The sequence below is a fragment of the Cyrtonyx montezumae genome, unplaced genomic scaffold, assembly GCF_038088225.1.
Source record: "Cyrtonyx montezumae isolate F1298 unplaced genomic scaffold, pur_monq_1.0 scaffold_17, whole genome shotgun sequence".
In the NCBI taxonomy this organism is placed as follows: domain Eukaryota; kingdom Metazoa; phylum Chordata; class Aves; order Galliformes; family Odontophoridae; genus Cyrtonyx; species Cyrtonyx montezumae.
This window is the reverse complement of record NW_027071903.1, coordinates 14,297,739-14,317,501: the sequence shown is the minus strand read 5'-3', so window position 1 is coordinate 14,317,501 and position 19,763 is coordinate 14,297,739. Positions and strand designations below refer to the sequence as shown.

Genomic DNA, 19,763 nt, shown 5'->3' with positions numbered 1-19,763 from the left:
AGGTCGTCTCCAATCTTAACAGTTCTGTAGTTCAGAGGGCAAACTTTCACCAGAATTATTCTTTCCTTGGTTTGGTTCAGGCTCTTGCAATGGAAATATTGTTATTTATATGAAAAACCCCTGGTTATGCTGGAGGAAAGGGAAATACTGATTCACTATTCCTGTGGCATCAATGAGGAAAAAAAAGTGGCCTTTGTTTCCCTTGGAGCAGGAACCAGATCTAAGGGAGAACAGAGCAGGCATGGATGGCTTGAAGAAAAATTTCCCATTTCAGTGCATGCTCAGAGATCCAGCAAGGCAGCACGCTACGCTGCTTCAAAGTCCACTCATTGGAAAAAGGGAAAGATAAAACCAAAACCCAGATCCAACAAGGCCCACAAAGGGTGGCCGGGGGTACAGCGGCCTGGAGCATGGGGCTGGGGCGACCCATGGGCAGTGCTGACCCCATCTCCATGCAAAATGCCATCGATGTGGGGCCAGCAGTCGGCCCAGGGCAGCTGGACAGGTCTAAGGGCGCAAATGCTTCTCCTGCCCCCTGAAAGCCCCTCACCTCACCTCACCTCACGGGCACAAAAAGCCTTTCTCCCTTCAGGCTGAAGCAACCGATTCTGGTACTTCTGGAATGAATCCTTCTGGTGGGGAAGGAAGCTCGGCCCAATAGAGCACTGGAGAGCAAAGCTGTGCTTCCCACCTCCGTTTGGGACAGCAGAAAGCGCAGGGCAGAGCATTGGTCACCAGACTGCCACCAGGCCACGCAACACCACCATGGGACGAGGGGATGCGAGTCACAGAGGAACATGTGTGCCAAACTGCACAGTCCCACCCCGGGCGACCCATACACCGTGACCACAGTCATGGCACACGATGGCCACCAGCCCCGGGCCACCACCAGCCCGACCGCTTCTGGAGATGCCCAGCGCATCTCCTCCATCCTCACTGCACCGCGCACGCGAAGGGGATCGGAGGAAGAGAGGGACGGAGGGAGGAGCTGGAGGGTGACCCCGCATCCCCGCACGGTCTCCGGGGGCACTCACCCAAACGTCGGACGATCCCCACAGCTATCGATGCTCGCGGCCGCCGCACCGCGGCTGTGTACAAAAGTGAAACCGCGGCACCGCGAACCGCTCTGCCGGGAAAGCACGTGGTGCGGCGGCCCCGGCTCCGCGCCAGGAGCTGCCCCGCGCCGCCCCGCCCCCGGCCCGCGCTCGCCGTCCCCTCAGCGCCCGCCGCCATCTTGCTCCCCCGGTCCCCTCCTGGCACCCGCGGCTTCGGCAGGCGGTGCCTGCGGGCTGGAGGCGTCCCCTCCGAGCACCGCGGTGCAGCGTTGGCACTTGGTAGTTGGGCTGCTTCGAGGCCGCCGTGTCACAGCTCCCGCGGTGCTGTGGAGGCCGATGGTTGAGCCCACTGCTGGCAGAGGGACATGGTGTCCTTTTCCACACCGCTGTGGGCACCAGGCTGTCACACGGCCGTCGCGTGGGACAAGGATGGGAAAGGAGCGGGCTCTCACATGTGGACGTCCGCAGCCCCTGTGCCCATAGAGGCTGAGAAGCCGCTCCCAGCCGCCCCCATGTCACCGTGGAAGTCGCACGCTTCACTCAGATCTGCCTTTGCTAATGGGACCGTCACTACATTCTTATATTTGGCATTTCGAGCTCTTCCGAGCAAAGCACTGAACCACGAGCGGATAGAGTAGAAGAGCTGAGCCCCTCCAGATAAACGAGGACAGGAACCTGTTGTCTGAATCGACACTTACACTTCCTTCCTTATCACTTTTATTACTTTTGTCAAGTTTACTCAACAGCTTGAGCACAATTTGCCCGCAGTGTTCTGTGTAGCCAGGACATGAGGTCCCTGTGTTCACGTACTGCTCTCCAAACTCACATCTTCAGCCATACAAGAGAGGTGCCAAAAGATGGGCAAAGCTCTTAGTGCTAGCTCCGAGCGTTAACCCAGTGTCCACAGCCTTCAAGAATCCAACCCTCACTTGTAAGCTCCGTGGGATCTCCTTTAAAGATCCCGACATAGCAAAGGTATGAAGGTGTCAAGATCTTTGGAGAGAGAAGTCTCTGTGGAGATACAATTGCACAGAAACTGGAGCATGTCTCAGGAAAATAAAGCAAAACTCATCAGATTCATCAGATTCTCATCAGAACTAATCTGATTCAGATTAACCTGTATTTTGTTTCATACCCCGTCTGCTTGTACAAGGAGACTGGCTCTAAAACGTTTTCTTGAGAAACTTAAGCAGCAAGTGATCTGGGAAGCTAAAGTCAAGCTGTACAATTAAGTATCTCTAAAAAGGCAGGAGAAAAAAAAAATTATATTAGTATTGTATGCTTCGTCGCTATGATCATACTCCCATTAAAAGGCTTTAAGAGCCAGGTATTTCTGAACTCTGCTTACCTTTCTTGTGATGATCTCAGGATTTTTAATCTCAAACGAATGAAGCCCTTTGCTGTTCATCAGTGAGTTTAAAGCTGGTTCAATCGCTACAGGATTGGTAAAACCACCCAGTTACGGTACAGTCATCCTGGCTTGCATCATTTCCCGTAACCTTATTGTGCCCCAAGCTAACTGTGCATCAGTGCTCCACAACCTCCAGCCTGTCAGAAAACTCCCTTTCTCTCATCCCAGCCGTTCCCATTTCCCAGTTAATCTAGCAGAAACCCATCTCAGCAACATGAAAATTGGCATTCCATCCCCTCTTCCCCCCCCACCACCAAGATGTGGGAGATATTAGCATACTTCTTCAATAAATTGGTTGAGGAGATCTGATAGTAAGGGCTTTACAGAGTACTTTAGCACTTCCTTGAAGAGAAAACTCACTTGAAATCACTTCTGGGATCCCAACAGCTGAGATCATCTTCTGCAGGAAGTTTCTTATGGACTGGTCATTCTGAAAGCCACACAATTCATACAGAAAGGTCTTCAAGTTGCAGTTCAGCAACAGATGGCCTAGAGAATACTTGCTTAGGACTTACTCCACTTGGGTCAGCTGTGCAGTTAAAGACTTTAAACTCTATCCTGAGAGAAGGAAAAAAGGAGAAAACAGGAATAGGGGGTGCAGAAATCTTTATTATACTGCTTTCAGACGGGGTCTAAATGAAGCAATGAAATACTTAAACTCCAGCCCTCACCTGGAATCCAGAGGGCGCAGAATGAGTTTCTTTTCTGCGTAGGCAGCTTGGATAGTGACTGTGATTTCCTGTGCAGAGATGAACAGAGGTAACTCCACTCACCTTACAGCAGGGAGTTCTTATCTGGATATTCTGGTTTGCTTTCTATAATCCGGAGTTTAATGCATTCTGGCTTCATCTCCAGATGTTACCAGCGACCTGGCCAAAGGTCCTGGCAGACAGGAGATGCAAGAACTGACCTTCTCCATGTACAGGACTGTCAAGGGCTCTTCTCCCGGGGGAAAAATGCTGATCTCTGCTGCTACCAACGACTTCACAACTGTCCCTTCGGGCTGGAGAGTGATTTCAGGAAGGGTGAGACTCCACACCTTGGCCACAGAGTCGTTATAGGAGTTGCCTTGGAAAATCTGGTCAAATAAGGAACAACTGAAGTCAGGCTTTTGTCATACCACTTCCCAATCTCATACCAATTTCCCATACAGTTTATCCCCTTTATTGCTCCCAGTTCCTCCCCCAGATCACAAGAGGCCAGCAGCTCAGCTGGGTTTCAGAGACCCTGTGTCAACCTGGAGGGTGGAGAAATCCTTCAAAACACAACAATCTCCCCTTCAGCCTCTGATTTCTCCATCAGCCTGACCTAAAACTCTTGAAGTCATGCAGGGAAGGACACAATATGCTCTGAATAGGACCCAAATTTACCAAATGCACTGCCTTCTGTTGAGCTTCCGTGTCTTCAAATTCAAACAGGGCCTTCAGAAACAAAGCAGAAACAGGTGGTTAAAAATAAAGAGGATGTTGCTGTTAGCCACAGGGCAGCCCAGATGTGGCAGAACATGCACGTGTGGCTTGCAGCCAGAGGCACAGTTCCTCCTCAACCATTCTGAGTACCACAGAAAAATCACACTGCTTTACAACTCAGAAGACATGTTTTCTATCAGCTGACGTTGTCCCTCTAGGGATGGCACTACCTGCTAGCGTGCACTTGTTATGAGCGTACTGATTCCTGAGCAGATGCACACGTAACACGGGGGAGCCACCCCTGCAAGTCACCTGCAGCTTCTCCCCTCTGATGGTCAGCACCAGGCGCTCATCTAGGAAAGCTGCTGAAGCCAGGGAGTTGAGGATGTGTTCGGACATCCAGAAGTACAGCATTCGGGATTCCGACAGCAGCGACGGAGAGAAGACAGAGTCACTGAGGACGTCAGAGTAGTTCTTGTACAGGACGAGGCCCTTGAATGGAAAGCAACCGTGATGGGGCATGGACGTGCAGCAGGGAGACAGGATGAAATGTCATCACCTGCATCTGCCAGCAGAGGTGGCGAGGTGAAGGGCTGCTGGACTCAAACAGCACAGGCAGGAAACCTTTGGTGCCCGAGCAGCCTGCGTTACTTTACCTTGTGATGTGATTCTAGATAATTTGCTTTAATTAAAGGATCTGACGCAAGGGAGATATCAAGTCCAATGGCCTCATCTCGGACAAAATTTTCTGCCGGGAGAAAGCACAAAAGCCTTACACTGAAAACAGCACCAGCAGCAGAGCTTGCAGCATTCACCACCAGGACTTGCTGCAGAAGGTGACCTGGAAGCTGTAAAAGGAATGCACACTGGGATGGGATGGGAGACTCACTCCTACCAGAGCTAATGCTGACCCCACACTGCTGCTGGCTCCTGTTGGGATCCCATGCATTTCTGAGGGACTGTTTTAATGGATGTGGTTGCTGTCCTGCTGGGACTTAAATGCTTAAGCTGCACGTAAAGGAAACAAGGAGAAAACCAAGGGTACTTACCTGCTATGTCGTGGACAAAATTTGCCATCACCTGGGCAAGGATATTGATTTCTCTGCAAACCTGCAAGAGGAAAGGAGCACCCTCAGCGTCAGCACTGCCTCGTTTTGGGGATTCTTTTACTTGTCACCAAAACCTGTGGCTGTCATCTTGCAGCCATACCTCTCTCTTGAGCACAAACTTCAGCGTGAAGGAGATGAAATCCGTGAAGAGCTGCTTCAGCCAGCCTGGCCTGCAGGGATGGGAGCAGTCAGGGGCAGCCAGCAGCCCTGCAGCAGGAGCAGCAGCTGAGCAGGGGGAACTTGGCTGCAGGGCAGCAGACTCACTCCTTGTCTCCTTGGAGGTGCAGTGTCAGCTTGTGGAAGGACAGATAGCAGTCCGAGGCGTCAGCAGCCACCTGCTCCTCCTGGCACACTGCGTGAAAGAAAAAGAAAAGCTGGCAGCTGGGGACAGCCCATGTGTGCAGGGCAGCAGAGGACACCTCCAGCTCCACGCGCCATTGGATGCCCACAGCCCAGCTCGCTGCTCCCCGTGGCTTGTGGCCAACAGCTGTTACTCACTCAGTTTTATGTTTATCTGGAGGTCGATGGAAGACTCAATTTCAAAATCAACCGAGTGAAAGAGCTGCAGGCTGCGGGGGCAGAAGAGAGGACATTCCGCACCAGCACATGCACGTGGGTGCAGCATGACCCCAACCACAAGGCTGTGGGTGCTCAGCCCTCGGTTACTTACAACCAGGCCCCTGCGTAGCCATAAGTCAGGGTCCCTCTGAAGAAGGCTGTCACATTTTTGATGGCAATATCGATGGCATCATTCTCCTTGAGCTCCACCTCGCTCTGCTCTATGGACAAGTCGCTGACCTGGATGCTAAAAGCAACGCGAACCTGGCTTGTGGCCAGCCCTCGAAGCTGGGAGCACGGAGCGACGCGCTTCCCAACTTCACGTCAGTGCTCTCCTTCAGCGTCAGCCACAGCCGGAGATCCACCCTGTGCTTGCACCACTGTCATCCCCGATAGCTGGCCCGTGGGCGACACCGTGAGACCCAGCCGTCCTCAGCGCAAAGCGCACCCAAGCAGCGCTGTGCCGGCGGCTGTTTGTGCACACGGCGGGCGCTTGGCACCACCTATCGACAGTGGCCTCGGGAGCAGCCCAGGGCACAGCATTTCCCTCCCCCTCTACTGCACTTAAGGACCTTGAGCAACATACTGGCAGCCTCAGCCTCAACGCACAAATAACGTTTCCGAGAGGCACGGATCGTAACGTGCATCTATCTTTGCCTTCACCGAGAATCGCTGGGTCAGAGCTCCCTTCCCAGACCTGTTCTGTTCCCATGGCGTGCAAGTGCAGCAGTACTCACTTGGCCAGCGTGTAAGCCACCGTGCCCAGGAACCGCATGGACCTTTCCCCGGTGATGTTTGGGAATTTGGCATTCTTGAACGCCATTTGAATGAGCTGTGCTGTCTCCTGGTTCACTGTCAGTGGAAGAAAAAGACAAAGATACCGAGATGCCACCTCCTGGCTGCACCTGGGATTGGAGCACCGCAGGGGCGTTTCACCCAAGCCTATATCAGCCTCAGGTACACATCGTCTCTTGTACAGGATTTTTTTCCCCTCGAGAAGTCCCTTCTCTTGCTTCAGCCTGGCATCATTCTCTGCATGTTCCACCATCAGTGCGGCTGGGACAGAGCAGTGACCACCCTTTGCAGAAGCACTAATTCCTCCCCTGTGCACCGAGATCCCCAAACCCTCACAATAAAACCCCAAACCGTGGTAGCAGAGTTGCCCCTGCTTCTCCCCTGCTACAGTCCAACCCCAGGAGGTGAGGTTGCAGCACTATAAGTGCTGATGGTTCGACCCACACCCCCATGTAGATACTCCTAAATCAGCAGCACTCACACAGCAACGCCGCGGGCTTGGTCATCCTGCAGACGATCCCAGTGACACTGTATGGGACCGGCCCAAACTCGCAGGCTGCTGCTGCATGGATGAGCACCAGCAAGATCCTGGTGGTCCCCAGCCTCATCCCACCAGCCCACGGCATCCCCGGCTGGAACAGCACGTGCCAACAGCAGCAGCTGATTCTTGAGCGTGGAGAAGGCTGCTTTCATACCTCCGAGCAGGACGTGACCTGCTTCCTCCACTTATCAAAACTCATCACACGTTTCCTAATCTTTCTATAGTTTCCTTGAACCCTGTCTGGTTGCATGTTGTCTTCCTCCTGCAGCTGCCAAGGCCACGGTAACTCGGGGTGCACTGCATCACGGTGAGAGGAGAACATGGGATGTAGAGTGGGAGTACAACAAAGTGCAGGGAGCAGCCCCCAGCCCACCCATCGCTGGCTCTCCACACACACACACGCACTCACCACACTTTGTATTTCTACTTCTCTGCAAACCTATGTTTAGGAAAGGTTAGAAACCCAAACCCACTCTTTGTGGACACCTACCCTGCACATCACCAACCCCTGCACCTTGGGAAAAAAACAAACCAAGCTGCAGGACACACAGATCACCTCCCTTGGTCATCAGTTTCGTGGGTGAAGGTGAGAACTCCGGGTGCTGCAAAGCACTCCTGTCCCCAGCAGAGGGGTGAGCACGTTTCCTCCAGGAGCCCACGTCCGGCAGCCCCCACCCTGTGCTTTGTTTTCTTCCTGAGTTGAGAAAGTGAACGACCTCCAGTACCCGCGGGAGCACTGCCGGTCAGCGACCTGCAGGGGAACTGAGCATCCACAGCCTGCACTACCGCAACAGCAAAGCCGTCCTGTTACACGTAGGTTGCTCTGAAAGTAATGCCTCCACATGGAGGAGTTCACCTGGTGCCACCCAGGAGGACAGCTCCGCTGGCTCACCACCTCTAGCCCAGTGTTAGGGCTGAAGTGACCCAGCAGTGCCCAAGGGGATAAGTCTCAGTAGCATCTTTTCTTTGAGAAAAGATGCCACCCAGGATCCAGCACTGGCTTTTTGGTGAGGACTCATTTTGGAATGGAGGCTTATACTTGCCTCTCAAAAAGGCTCTTTTGTGCATGGAGAAGGGATGTTTCCAGGATGGTTTATCTACAGAGAGAAATAAAGGTTTTCTCAGTCATTCTAACAGACAGGGAGGCAGCAGTCCCAGTGAGGAAGTCCTGCTGGGAGTGGGCAGGGGTTGATGCTTGGACTCTGTGATCATAAGAGCTCTTTTCCAACCTTAAAAATGCTATGGAACCTTTGCTCCATATGCATCAGATGCCATTTGAGCAGGCTGCCCTTTTGCTGCCATGTGCTGCACAACAGCATATAATGAACATTGGTGGGAAGGCCCAACCTCTACTGCCACATCAACATCCACCTCACACTGTGGGCCAGCACAACAAAATAGGGGGCATCACTTTCAGAGCATGTAAATGAATCACAGAACAGCTGAGGTTGGAAAGGACCTTACAGCCCACCCAGTCCCAGCTCCTGCCCTGGGCTGGGTGCCCCCCACCAACTCAGGGCTCATCCATGGCCTGGGGCACCCACAGCTTTGGGCAGCAAAGTGAAGAATTCCTGACATTTTACTTCATCTCCCATTGATGGCCCTCTCTCTACCAGACCCCATGAAAAGTTGGGTCCCCCTCCTGTTCTTAATTCCCCCTCAGTAAGGGGTCCAGAACAGAAGAGCACAGCACCAGAGCCACATCCTGCCCCAACACCTCTCAGCCATCCCCAGCTCCTCCACAGCCAGCACCAGGTCAGAGCACTGCAGGGCATTGACCTCCTGCAGGAAGGGAAGGGCCAGGCAGCTTCCACCTACAAACAGTGCCACATACATCAAGCATCACTGCCCTAGAGTAACCAGCCCCGAGGGCAGCACAGGGACATCAGCCTGCCCCCTGCACAAGGCCAGCTGTCCACTGGAGCCCCCCCATACTCACTGATGCCATTAAGACTTACCCTGAATTGACCCAAACCTCACAGCTTTTCAATTTCAAGAAGTTCAGACCACATATCATGCTCTGCTGTACAGCACATACAAGTGACTGCAGATTTTATTGAATCAAAGCCCTTAACCACATCAGAAATCAAAGGAAACAAATACAACAGTTGCCCTAGAGTGAAAACGCATCTAGACTGAATACAGGTCTCAGTCTGCTTTGATTTTATACCTGAAAGCAGGAAATGCAAGTCTTGTATAAATTTTTCATTAAAGTTGGATGCACTTAACTCTTCTCCTGTGATTTGAGAGTGAAGAAATCAGCTTTAAGTATGAAGGACTTCAGTTGGGCAATTTGAAGCCTGAAGCTCCGCTGAGGTCACTGCCCCCGAGGTCCTCCTTTTGCCAAGGAAATGGCACAAGGAATCTTTCATAGGAAAATATTTACAAAGGAAAACTTAACATTGTTGAAGCAATTTAACAATAGATCTTTCCTAAAAACCTGCTAATGCTCATCTAGCAATTTAAGATACTACACTCAGTGTAATTTAAATAGCATCTGAAACATTCCAACAGGAATCACATTAGACAGAAGAAGCAATTTGCTTCTCTAACGTCTTTGCACACATGCTCACAGCCTGTGCATTTAGTGCACAAGTTCACAATCCAAGCCAAGCCTCTACATAGGTACCCAATAAATGCTATGGAAGAAAGTTCTTTGGAATGAGGGCAATCATCTTGCGTCTGGTATTGCAGCTTAAGGCTTCTTGCAGCTTCCGAAGTGAAGGCCAGAGAAATGCCACACATCTTCCCTCCTGTCTTGGAGTCAGAGCTGATTTGCCCAGGACTCAAGCTCAACGATGTTCCACATAAATGGTGCCACGTCAGTTGCGGGTCAGCCTAGGCCCTTCTGGGAGGAGGGATGCAAAGAAAGTCTTGAAAAACAGCCACGCTGTGCTCATGAGGGATGGGTTGGCCTGTGGCAGCTCTGGCAGAACTTGTCCTGCATCAGGAAGGACCTCAGGTTCTTCTGCTCTGGCCGCATCCCCTCCCTGCTGAAAGGAAGAGCATCCCATGAGAGTCTGCAGAAACGCATTACAAGAACCAGCTGCTAGCTGCACTGCACTCAAATTTCACCACCTGAATGAGAAACCTACACAGTGCTTCTCTACAAATAACTGAAGTAAGAACATACTGCTCAGGACAGACTCACATGTAGTTGATCTAGTCAGGTGTTTCCTTCACAGCTATTAACTTAGCAAACACTGACAATGAGCTCAAGTGTCACTGGAAATGCAGGACTCAGACCCGAGTTCAGTTACAGAACTTGCACAGTGACAGACCACTCTCCAACACCTAACAACAGGAAGATAACAAGCAGCATATAAATACTCCACAAAAGGAAGCAGGCTGATGATTATTCCAATACAAAAGACACTTCTCTGCAAAGATTTAGAGAACTTTTTCTACTTTTATAATCAGTTAACTGCATTTCATACTCATGTTTCAGAAAACAATACCTGTAAGTTATTGTTCTGGTCCTGGTTTACAGCAGCTTGAGGAGGATTGTCACCTGGGAAAGGCTGAGCTCGTCGCTGTCTGAAGGGGAACCATCCAGCATGGTGCCTGGGGAAGCCAAAAAGATTGTGTGTAACCAGCATTAACACAACTCCTTCCTGCCACAGCACAGTAATTCAACAACATTGCATTTGGGGATTATCAGCAGTATGTTCAAGGTCCTGATGAAGCTATCAGCCTTGTGCACATAGATGGAAGCACATTTTTTTAAGCTGCTGCAGTTTCATCTGAGACCACCAACAGAAACTCACAGGCCTGCATCATTACCTCACTGGTGATCAGAGTACGAGGGGACACTCTCAGGCATACCAAAAGCATCACCTGAGGGCTGGCTACCTGTACTGTATTTTTAAGAGATTTATCCCCAGTTTTTCCTTTCTAAAGCAACTTAAAAGCAACTCGTATCACATATTTAGCTTTGTCTTCTCTCCTGAGAAGGTAACAAAACCCCACACAGCTACACAGCTTACAGAGAAGGTCCAAGGCCCTCTTTCAAGATTTCAAGCACTTGTCAATTGTTTCACTGAACTTCAGAGCTGCTGGGGCCTTTGTGCTGAGAGCTGCCTTGGCTTCCAACAGTTTTCCTAAAAGGAAAGTCAACAACACCAGAAACCTCAGCACAAAAGATGGGGCAAGATGATTCACCATCACCCATCCACTCTGAACCCATGGGCTGTAATTATATTTTTGCTAAACGCTGAGGTATACCAGGCTGAGATGAGAGGTTCACCAGGTATACAAGCCCTGTAACATCATAAAGCTCACCCCCCCCCCAGAGTGCAGCACTTCAGTAAACATTTGACAACACCGAATATCCAAACCATGCACTTACAGATACATCAGAACAGTGCCACCCATGACCAGGAGGAATCTGCTGACACTGGAGTAGAAATAGACAATGTTGACAAAGACATAGAATAGCGTTGCAGAGTACAGCCAGTCCAGCCAGTCTCGATTGCCACCCTCCTCCTCTTCCTCCATGAGAGGACCACCCTGGGCATTCATCCTTAAGTTCTGGTTGGCCACATTAGCCTGCGGAGCAGCATTTTGGTTCCCAGGTTGGTTTTGTGCTGGAAATGGGTCTGGGAGAGGAGCTGGGGGTGTCACTGGGATCTCCTGAGAACGCCGTGCTTGGGATGGGTCAGCAGATGCAGCAGCAGAAGCCAAGCTGAAAAACAGAGAAATGTGGTTTACATCTTTTCACACTGAACAGACACTCAGAACTTGCTCCACCTTCAAAGTTCAGAAGCACAAAATCAGACCACATACAAGGACAAAAAGGTGGTGCTTCACAAGGGCTGCCTGCGACAACACTTGCATGACTTCAAGTCAAACCACACTTTCACATTAGCAATAACTTCATTTTACAAAAAAAAAAAGTATCTGGATCAATCTGAAGTTATTCTGGAAGGCTGCCACAGTTCTTAGCTTTATCTCTGTGACCAATTTCTCATCTGCGGACTACTTTAAGCAGTCAAAAATATGGTAAGGAGCTAAGACTTAGCAGCAGAATTCAATTCTCTACAGAAAATTAGAGTACAACAGTGGAGCACTAAGTCTTCTGACTACACTACAGGAAAACAGTCCTTCCTCTTCTGCATTTCCTCCTATTACAGTTTCTACTTCCCACTGGCACCTTCAGGAAGACTTACTATTGCATGTAGTATTGCCTTGCATAGATCTGTTGAAGCCAGGACATCTGAAGCATGCTGTAGGTTGTGTATGCAGAAAACCCTGGAGGCACAGCTTGGAAAGGATGCTGAGCTGTTTCAGGCCTGAGCAAATTTAAACACATTTGTTAAATACCAGAAAAAACCACAAGAGCCATTTATTAAAGGACATTAAGTAGTTTCTGCTATTTCCTGTACTGAAACAAAAATTCTTCCCTCTGGAACATCTCTCCCCAATGAATAAAAGATTTGCTACTACAGCAGTGCCACGTTCGCTGGGTTTCACACAGCTTTAGCCCCTTTGGTCTATTTCCCACTCCCATATGCCTTAATGTACATATCAGAGCTGGCACCCAACAGTGAGGGTCTCAGAGATGAACTTACCTGACACTGGCTTCTGCTGATTCCTGACCACCTGAGGAGGCAGCAGCAGGGTCCTGTCTAGCTTCTGGCATCAGCTTTGGCTGAGCAGCTTTAACCTAAGAGACAACCATAGTTACCTGAGGGACTGCTGAGAACACCACACGAACCTCATGCGAACAACTACATTCCACTGAGCACAGTTCTGATTTTAGAGGTACTGTTACCCATTTCACACCCTTTGTTCTGCACTAGGCTCCTCTAGGTGCCACAGTGTGCTACAAGCACCACCAACTTTATTTTAGAGCCCCTTAATAGTGCCTTATACATAAAACACCATATGTTGCAGCATTTCACGTTTTTTAACCCCCATTCAGGTCCCATCTGGTTACAGAAGTGCAATTAGAAAAAAACCAAGGAATTCATGCTTGAGACAGACCAACTTATCAGCTACCACAAGTCTGTGGTTGCACACCCATCTGGAGTACATAATTCAAGAGCTGTTCTGTGGTGACACAGCTGCACAGCATTCAGAGGGTGACTCACATCTGGCAACACGGGTAGGAAAGTTCAAGTCGCTCAGTACAGGCAGCATAAGTACCTCTACATACTTCAGCACATACACTTAGAAGTAAGAAATGAGTCTGAACACTGGCACTTCGAGCCAGTAAGTCATGAGACCAGCCATCTAGCTCCTCCTCTGCTATCTGAGTCACTAAAGGGCAGGTAACACATCTTCACCTACGTCTTTCCTTCCCCACATGCCAACAGAGCAATGAGAGCTGCCCCCACCAACCACATCATCCTCTATGTGACTGAGCCCGAGTCTGACAGGCCACGCATTATAAAGCAAAACAGATCTGAGCAGAAAGCAGTGCTCCTCCAGGCAGCACACTACAGCTACCTTATACCTTAGGTATTTCTTAACAGGCACCATCCAAACCCATACTGACAAGCCATCAGTTGTTTCAGAGCTTAATCTAAATACAACCTCACACAGCAACCACAAACCAAAAATCACAGCACTAGCAGCAAACACCTGCAGCACTGATGGGCATCCACAGACATAAGCAGTGCCTTAACCCAGCTTAATTACCTCCGTGCCGCTCCCTGGGATATCTGTGGGAGTCCTCGGGTTGTAGACCAAGTGCAGAGCGTGCAGCTCCTCCTGCAGAAACACAGGGACACGTTTAGAGAAGCGTCCCCGCGCCGGAGTGCTTCAGCACGGGACGGAGCAGCGATCCTACCCCAGACAGGAACTCTCGCAGGAACTGATGGTCCAGCAGCAGCTTCCCGCAGTAGATCAGCTTCTGATCCTCCTCAGCCTTAAAGGAAAAGGAAGAATGGCATTAGCGCCCACAGGACCAAGCGGCACCCCGGCCCCGCGCAGCCCCCCGCTCCCAAGCCCTCTCGGTGCCGCAACCGCGCCCGGGCCTTGCGTCAGCCCGCCCCCCCCTCCGCTCCGCAGCCCGTACCGGAGCTCCGGGGGCGCGGCGGCGCAGCTCGGCCTTCAGGCGCCGTACGCTCCACGCGGGCGCTGCGCGGAGCCGCAGGTCGGGGTGCCGCCGCGCGGGACTGCGCACCAACAACGACAGCGACAATTCCTCCACCTCCACCATGGCGCACGTATGGCGTCGCCCCCCGCTGCCAGCTATATAGCCGACCTCCGCGCCCCGCCCACTTCCGCCCCGCCCAGCCGCAGGGCCGCGGTGGCTGCAAGCGATTGGCTGCGGGACAAAGGGGGCGGACACGTGGGCCAATGGGAAGCAGCCTCGCGTGCGGAGCGAAGGGGGCGGAGCGAGGAGGGGGCTCCAGCGCTCGGCGCCGCGTCACCATAGTAACCCCCACCCCGGGCCGGGGCCCGCCTGGGGCTGCGGCGGAGCGGGGCCGGGGTCGCGGTGATGTCGCGGTGTGGTGGTGTCCCCAGCCCCACTTCCCAAAGGACTGGCCCCCTCGGGCCGCAGCTTCCCCTCAGGCCTGGGCACACAGCCCCGTCCCCCGGCCGGAGCAGGCCCGGCGGAGCTGCCGTGTGGGGAGTGCGGGCTGAGGGACAGGGCCCGCCCCGGCACGGGACGAGGCCCCTCCCCGCCGTTTGCCCGCAGCTGGGCTGCAGCCGTGGCCTGAGGTGACCCCACCTGGTCAGGCGAGGACCACGGCCCTCGGGACAGGGAAAGCCCAGCCCCGTGCCCGAGGCCGCCCTTGGGAACGGCCCCAGCTGAGGCTGAAGCGCTTCGTCTGCTGCTGGTCTGGCTGCGGCCTTTGCTCAGGTGGGCGCACAGTGAGTGCTGGAGGGCCCGGGGGTGCCGAGCCCTTAGCAGCTCTCGCTGCCGTCCCGCAGAGCGGTGACCACGGGGGCAGGGACGTGGCTGTGGCCTTGTGTCTGCCCAGCTCGAGGCCCTGACCCCGCGGGCTGGGCTCAGAGCAGGAGCCAAGCCCGGCACGTGTCCTGCAGCAACGAACCCCGCTTCGCCAGACGCCGAGGTGAAGGGCTCTGAGAGCCCTCCGTCACTAGCGCCTGCGTCAGCGCCGACCCCGGCGACGGCGGGATTATCCGTCTGACCTCAGCACTGTTACACTGCGAGCAAACCCGCCGAGGGCGTGCCCGGAACAGCTCCCGGGGCCGGTGGGCACAGCCCCGAGATGCCGGAGCTCAGATTGCGCTGGGACACGGCTCTCAGCCGTAGGGTCCGATTTGCGGGCGGCCCCTCCCGGCTCGGCACGTCCCCCGGTTGATGCCCCCGCGGCCCCACGATGCCCGACCTCCCACTGCCCGCGGGGGTCCCCTCACCCCCCCCCGGCCCCGCCCCCGTTGCTACGGCGACGTTGTCAGCGCGCTCCCCTCCGCTCCGCGGCCGCGCGCCGCGCCGCGCTGACCCCGCCCCCGAGCCCCGCCTCGACCAATGGCGTCGCGCCGCCCGGCCGGCCCGCCGGTGACGTCATGGCCGGTGAAAATCCCCCGTGGCCGCGGGAGCGGCGGCGCGGGGCGGTGCGGTGCGGGCAGCATGGCCAAGCATCACCGCACGCCGGCGCGCTCCGCCGAGCCCGTCATCGAGGTCAAGAGCAAGGTAAGCGCTGATGCCGGTGCTGATGCCGGTGCTGATGCCGGTGCTGATGCCGGTGCTGATGCCGGTGCTGATGCCGGTGCTGATGCCGGTGCTGATGCCGGTGCTGATGGGGCCCTGCTCCGCTCCCGGTGCTGTAGCGGCACGGCTCCGAGCGCCGCGCGGGGTCGGTAGCTGGAGGACGGGGCCGTCCTCCCGCTCGGCGCGGTGGTGGGCGCAGCATCCAGGCGGGGGCGGCTCGGGGGGGGCCGGGGGCAGCCCTCGGGCAGATGTGCACACCTGGGCTAGATGCGTGCTGCCGGCACACACGTCACGCCGGGAATGCTTCGGGCCAGATGTGCATCCCCGCACCTTCCTTCTCCCTGGCGTGAGGGGGCATCCAGATGTGCACACACATCCAGATGTGCGTGTGCATCCAGATGGGTGCTCGCTCGCCCCCCCAGCGCACCCTCGCCCAGCTGTGCCTCTGCCAGCCCCAGCCCTGTGCTCACCCAGATGTGCCTCCTCCAGATGTGCCTCTGCCAGCCCTTAAGGATGCACCCGGCGTCCCCACGTGTGTCTTCCCCATCTCTACCTTCATGCCCTGTTAATAACAGCTGGGGTCCTGCTAACCCTCCTCCAGCTTGCACCACCTTTATCTCCTCTTCCTCCTCTTCCTCCTCCTCCTCTGCAGTTTGATGCTGAGTTCCGCCGCTTTGCCATGAAGCGCTCCAGCGCGGGCACCTTCCAGGACTTCTACCGTCTCCTGCAGAGCGTGCACCAGATCCCCCGTGTGGACGTGCTGCTGGGTTACACCGACGTGCACGGCGACCTGCTGCCCATCAACAACGACGACAACTACCACAAGGCCCTGTCCTCCGCCAACCCCCTGCTCAGGGTCATCATCCAGAAAAAGGGTCAGTGTCAGTTGGAGAAGGGCTGGGATCCACCCCTTGGGGTACGCGGGGTGAGCGGCAGTCCCTGTGCCGGCTCTGTTCCTCCCACGATGCTGGGGGATGGCTTGGGAGGAGGGGACACTGCGGCCACTCAGCCCGTGTGTTTTGCCTCTTGGAAGTCGCTTTTGCATCTGGGATGGTGTGGGCTCCATGCAGAGCAGCTTCCCTGTGCTGGGGTGAGAAATAGCTGCGATAGCGGCGTCCCAAGTGCAGCTGCATGGGATGGATCCTGAGCACTGTGGTGGCTCCAGCTCATATCCTCAGCCCAAAGTCTCTGGGTGACGTTGTGCCACTCAGTCAAGTTCCCTGTGCTCCTGCATGGGGGATGCCCTGGGTATGGGTTTCTTCTGGGGCCACTCAAGCAACTCCAAACCATCCCCTCCTTCACCAGGGCTGCAGCACAGGGCAGGAACCCAGCAGAGGGGTTGTGAGAGGGGCACACAGAGAGGCCAGGAGCGAGCCCCGGGTGAGTCATGCCTGATTTAGAATGGATCCAGGTCATCCCAGGGCTGGGCTGTAGTCAAACCAGTCCCCAGGTTGTTGAGGAGCACAGGCAGCTGCAGAGTCTCCTTCACACGCTGGGTGCACGGGGAATGTGCACACAGTGTGTCCAGATGTGTGGATTTTCAACTCCAATACCATGGAGTTGAAAAGCAAAAGCCACAACACGTTGGCTCCCCTTGGCACCACCCACACGTAGGGGAAGGGGAGATGTCCCAGTGGTGCCTGGCTAGGGATGGGTGCTCAGCCCCAGGGCTGGGCTCGGGCTCACTGAAAGGGCAGGAGGATGCCCAGTGCATCCCCAAGGTGCTGAGCGGCACAGCCCGGCTGCCTCTCGCCCCCCAGAGAGCAGCCATGTGCTGAAATAGCTGTGGGAAAGCCTCCACCGCCCTTCCCCAAGCTAAAAATAAGGCAGGCGGTGAGTGCAGGGAGATATTTATAACCCAGGAGCCCTGGCAGGCCAGCTCGTCCTAGGAGAAATCCCATGTCCCTGCGGTGCCAAGGGCTCCCTCGTGCCCAGAGCAGGATCTGGGTGCTGGCAGGGAGCACCTCCACTTGGCAGCCCCTTCCATGGGTGCTGCAGTGTGCTGCCTTCCCCTTGCTGTGGCACTGGGGCCGGGCTTTCTCAGCGTCCTCCTGAGGTCGTTTTGGGACTGGGTGCTTTTTGTATTGGTGACAGAACGACTGCTGGGTCTGCAGGCACTGAGTGTGCTGATAACCCCTGTGCGGCACTGGAGGGATGCAGTGGCAACGCAGCATCCAGATCTGAGCTCCACCACGGAAAAGGGTGGGGAGAAACCAGAATGGGCCCAGGGGATGCAGCCAAGGAGGGCACCCACTGAACAGCCCCAGAGCGGTTGGCTGGGGGAGATAGAGCCATCCTGCATAGCAGTGCCTGGGGGTGGAACAAGGAGCACTGGCAGGATGCATGGGTTGGGATGTCCAGGGCTGTGGGGACACTGCAGCCCTGGGATGGAGCACTGGGAGATGAGCAACCCGGTTCTGGGCGTGGCTGAGCTCTGTGGCCCTGATCTGTCCACTCTGCTCCAACAGAGATAAGGGATTGGGTCACACGTGGGGAGCTGCGTGTGGGCTCCCTCTCCCAGCCCCAAACCAGGGCACGGCAGCGGCCCCCAGGCTGGCGGAGCCGGCAGCTCAAGCGTTAAACTGCAGAGCTTGGCTTAAAGTGTGATTAAGGCTGAATCACCGCCTCGATCCCACTAATCCCAGCCGCGTGTACGCTGGGTAATCCCAGGAGATGGGCCCGGAGGAGACAGGAAGAGCTTGGTGGGGAAGATCGGCGAGGTCACGCTGTCTGACCGCATCCCCCTTTGCTCCCCGCAGCAGAGTCGGACGCCGGTGTCTTCGCCTCCAACTCATTGCAGAGGAAGAAGAAGGGGCTGCTGCGTCCCGCGCACTACCGGACCAAACCTCACCTCCTCATCGGCATGCCCCAGGACTTCCGCCAGATCTCCTCCATCATCGACGTGGACATCCTGCCCGAGACCCACCGCCGCGTGCGGCTCCACAAGCACGGCTCCGACAAGCCGCTGGGCTTCTACATCCGCGACGGCGTCAGCGTGCGCGTGGCCCCGCAGGGCGTCGAGAAGGTGCCCGGCATCTTCATCTCCCGCCTGGTGAAGGGCGGCCTGGCGGAGAGCACGGGGCTGCTGGCGGTGAGCGACGAGATCCTGGAGGTCAACGGCATCGACGTGGCCGGCAAGTCCCTGGACCAGGTGACGGACATGATGGTGGCCAACAGCCACAACCTCATCATCACCGTCAAGCCGGCCAACCAGCGCAACAACGTCATCCGCAGCAGCAAGGCCTCGGGCAGCTCGGGGGTGTCCACGGACAGCACCCCAAGCCAGCAGACCCCCAGCCCGGCCTCACAGTACCTCAGCAACTACAGCACAGCCGAGAGCGACGAGGAGGGCGACCTGGTCATCGAGAGCGACGGTGTGCCCCACTACGGCCCCGTGGGCTGCCCCAATGGGGGCCCTGCCGACGGACCCCTCCCGCAGAGCCTGTCCCCACACAGCTCGCAGGGCTCCCTGCAGTCCCTGGGCAGCCACGATGGCAGCCCCGGCCGAGGCAGCGTGCGGGAGGACGGCACCCTGCTCACCCTATAGCCGGACTGCTTGTGGGCACCGGGGCAATGGGGCCGAGCGGGGCTAACCCTGCCCTGTCCCTGCCCTGGGGCCTGCTCCTGCCAGGCACTGCCCATCTGAGCCCCTCACCTCCCTTCTTTCAACCACGTGGGTTTTTTAATTATTTTATCAAATCATGCATCATCAAGTAATATATTGCAATGGACAGTAAAACCTTTTCTAGAAAACACCCCGTTTGTCCATCGTTTGCGTCGCTGCAGGGGCCAGCAAGTCTCCCTCCAGGACAGCAAATGGGTTTGGTGCTGTGGGCTGGGGCAGGTGCTTCCTTAACAATTCTGCACTCGTGTTTTTGCTGCTCTCTGGGTGAGCCCAGTGAGGCTAACTGCAGAGCTGTCCTACACTGCATGCTCAGGATGCTTTGGGCACAGCGAGCCCCTGTGCCCAGGGCAGGCTCGGGGCCCTGATGTGGGTGCTGCTGTGCGGTGATATCTGCCTTACAGGAGGACCTGCAGCTCTCCAGAGCTGAGCCGGGCCCCAGATGAGCAGGAGAGAGATGCAGACAGCAGAGCTGGTTATTCCAGGCTTGTTTACAGCAGGGAGTGCACTGCAGCGTGGTGCTGATGCCCCGAGGACAGCCCCAAGGAGGTATGGGGCCATTTTCTGGCTGTACCTCACCTCCTCCAGCCCCGGGTGTTGGGAGCTTCCTTGGGGCTTGGCAGCAGCCCTGTCC

General features: G+C 55.2%; 4 protein-coding genes across 5 annotated transcripts in view; 1 reads left to right on the top strand and 3 right to left on the bottom strand.

The window, feature by feature from the left end:
- Window positions 1-1,076, bottom strand: part of NLRC5 (NLR family CARD domain containing 5) — a 33,032-nt gene extending 31,956 nt beyond the window's left edge. The window contains exon 1 of the mRNA XM_065733353.1: window positions 1,035-1,076. The gene's annotated coding sequence lies outside the window, so the exon portion shown is untranslated. The remainder of the gene's footprint in view (window positions 1-1,034) is intronic.
- A 689-nt stretch (window positions 1,077-1,765) lies between these two features.
- On the bottom strand, window positions 1,766-6,963 carry CETP (cholesteryl ester transfer protein). The gene is made up of 17 exons (XM_065733352.1): window positions 6,819-6,963; window positions 6,280-6,394; window positions 5,655-5,789; window positions 5,483-5,553; window positions 5,249-5,336; window positions 5,085-5,154; window positions 4,925-4,985; window positions 4,532-4,623; window positions 4,188-4,367; window positions 3,837-3,887; window positions 3,377-3,544; window positions 3,138-3,205; window positions 2,982-3,024; window positions 2,827-2,896; window positions 2,404-2,489; window positions 2,191-2,293; window positions 1,766-2,066 (listed from the first exon to the last, which is right to left on the bottom strand). Exons 1-16 carry the CDS (start codon window positions 6,961-6,963, stop codon window positions 2,219-2,221), a joined length of 1,518 nt encoding a protein of 505 aa, XP_065589424.1. The 3' UTR covers window positions 1,766-2,066; window positions 2,191-2,218.
- A 2,725-nt stretch (window positions 6,964-9,688) lies between these two features.
- Window positions 9,689-14,043, bottom strand: HERPUD1 (homocysteine inducible ER protein with ubiquitin like domain 1). Its single transcript, XM_065734205.1, has 8 exons — window positions 13,900-14,043; window positions 13,672-13,749; window positions 13,521-13,592; window positions 12,449-12,543; window positions 12,047-12,169; window positions 11,227-11,562; window positions 10,337-10,442; window positions 9,689-9,871 (listed from the first exon to the last, which is right to left on the bottom strand). The coding sequence occupies exons 1-8, from the start codon at window positions 14,041-14,043 to the stop codon at window positions 9,701-9,703; spliced, it is 1,125 nt and encodes a 374-aa protein (XP_065590277.1). The 3' UTR covers window positions 9,689-9,700.
- Window positions 14,044-15,402: 1,359 nt separating this feature from the next.
- PARD6A (par-6 family cell polarity regulator alpha) lies at window positions 15,403-19,285 on the top strand. Of its 2 annotated transcripts, none has more exons than XM_065733348.1 (3): window positions 15,403-15,489; window positions 16,160-16,382; window positions 18,270-19,285. In XM_065733348.1, exons 1-3 carry the CDS (start codon window positions 15,427-15,429, stop codon window positions 19,052-19,054), a joined length of 1,071 nt encoding a protein of 356 aa, XP_065589420.1. In that variant the 5' UTR covers window positions 15,403-15,426; the 3' UTR covers window positions 19,055-19,285. The 2 variants fall into 2 exon arrangements, with proteins under 2 accessions (XP_065589420.1, XP_065589419.1); XM_065733347.1 differs by having other exon boundaries at window positions 18,267-19,285.
- The last annotated feature ends 478 nt before the right edge of the window (window positions 19,286-19,763 follow it).

Bases quoted from the DNA above. Each gene is read 5' to 3' on its own strand.
- CETP (XM_065733352.1), bottom strand. From the start codon at position 6,963: ATGCCGTGGGCTGGTGGGATGAGGCTGGGGACCACCAGGATCTTGCTG. The intron at 5,554-5,654 runs GTAAGTAACCGA...CTGCCCCCGCAG, and splicing joins GGCTACGCAGGGGCCTGGTT to CCTGCAGCTCTTTCACTCGG. The intron at 2,294-2,403 runs GTAAGCAGAGTT...CTGCCTTTTTAG, and splicing joins CTGAGATCATCACAAGAAAG to AGATACTTAATTGTACAGCT.
- HERPUD1 (XM_065734205.1), bottom strand. From the start codon at position 14,043: ATGGTGGAGGTGGAGGAATTGTCGCTGTCGTTGTTGGTGCGCAGTCCC. The intron at 13,750-13,899 runs GTACGGGCTGCG...TTTTCCTTTAAG, and splicing joins GCCGCGCCCCCGGAGCTCCG to GCTGAGGAGGATCAGAAGCT. The intron at 12,544-13,520 runs GTAATTAAGCTG...GTTGTCTCTTAG, and splicing joins TCCCAGGGAGCGGCACGGAG to GTTAAAGCTGCTCAGCCAAA.
- PARD6A (XM_065733347.1), top strand. From the start codon at position 15,427: ATGGCCAAGCATCACCGCACGCCGGCGCGCTCCGCCGAGCCCGTCATC. The intron at 15,490-16,159 runs GTAAGCGCTGAT...CCTCCTCTGCAG, and splicing joins TCATCGAGGTCAAGAGCAAG to TTTGATGCTGAGTTCCGCCG. The intron at 16,383-18,266 runs GTCAGTGTCAGT...TGCTCCCCGCAG, and splicing joins GGTCATCATCCAGAAAAAGG to CAGAGTCGGACGCCGGTGTC.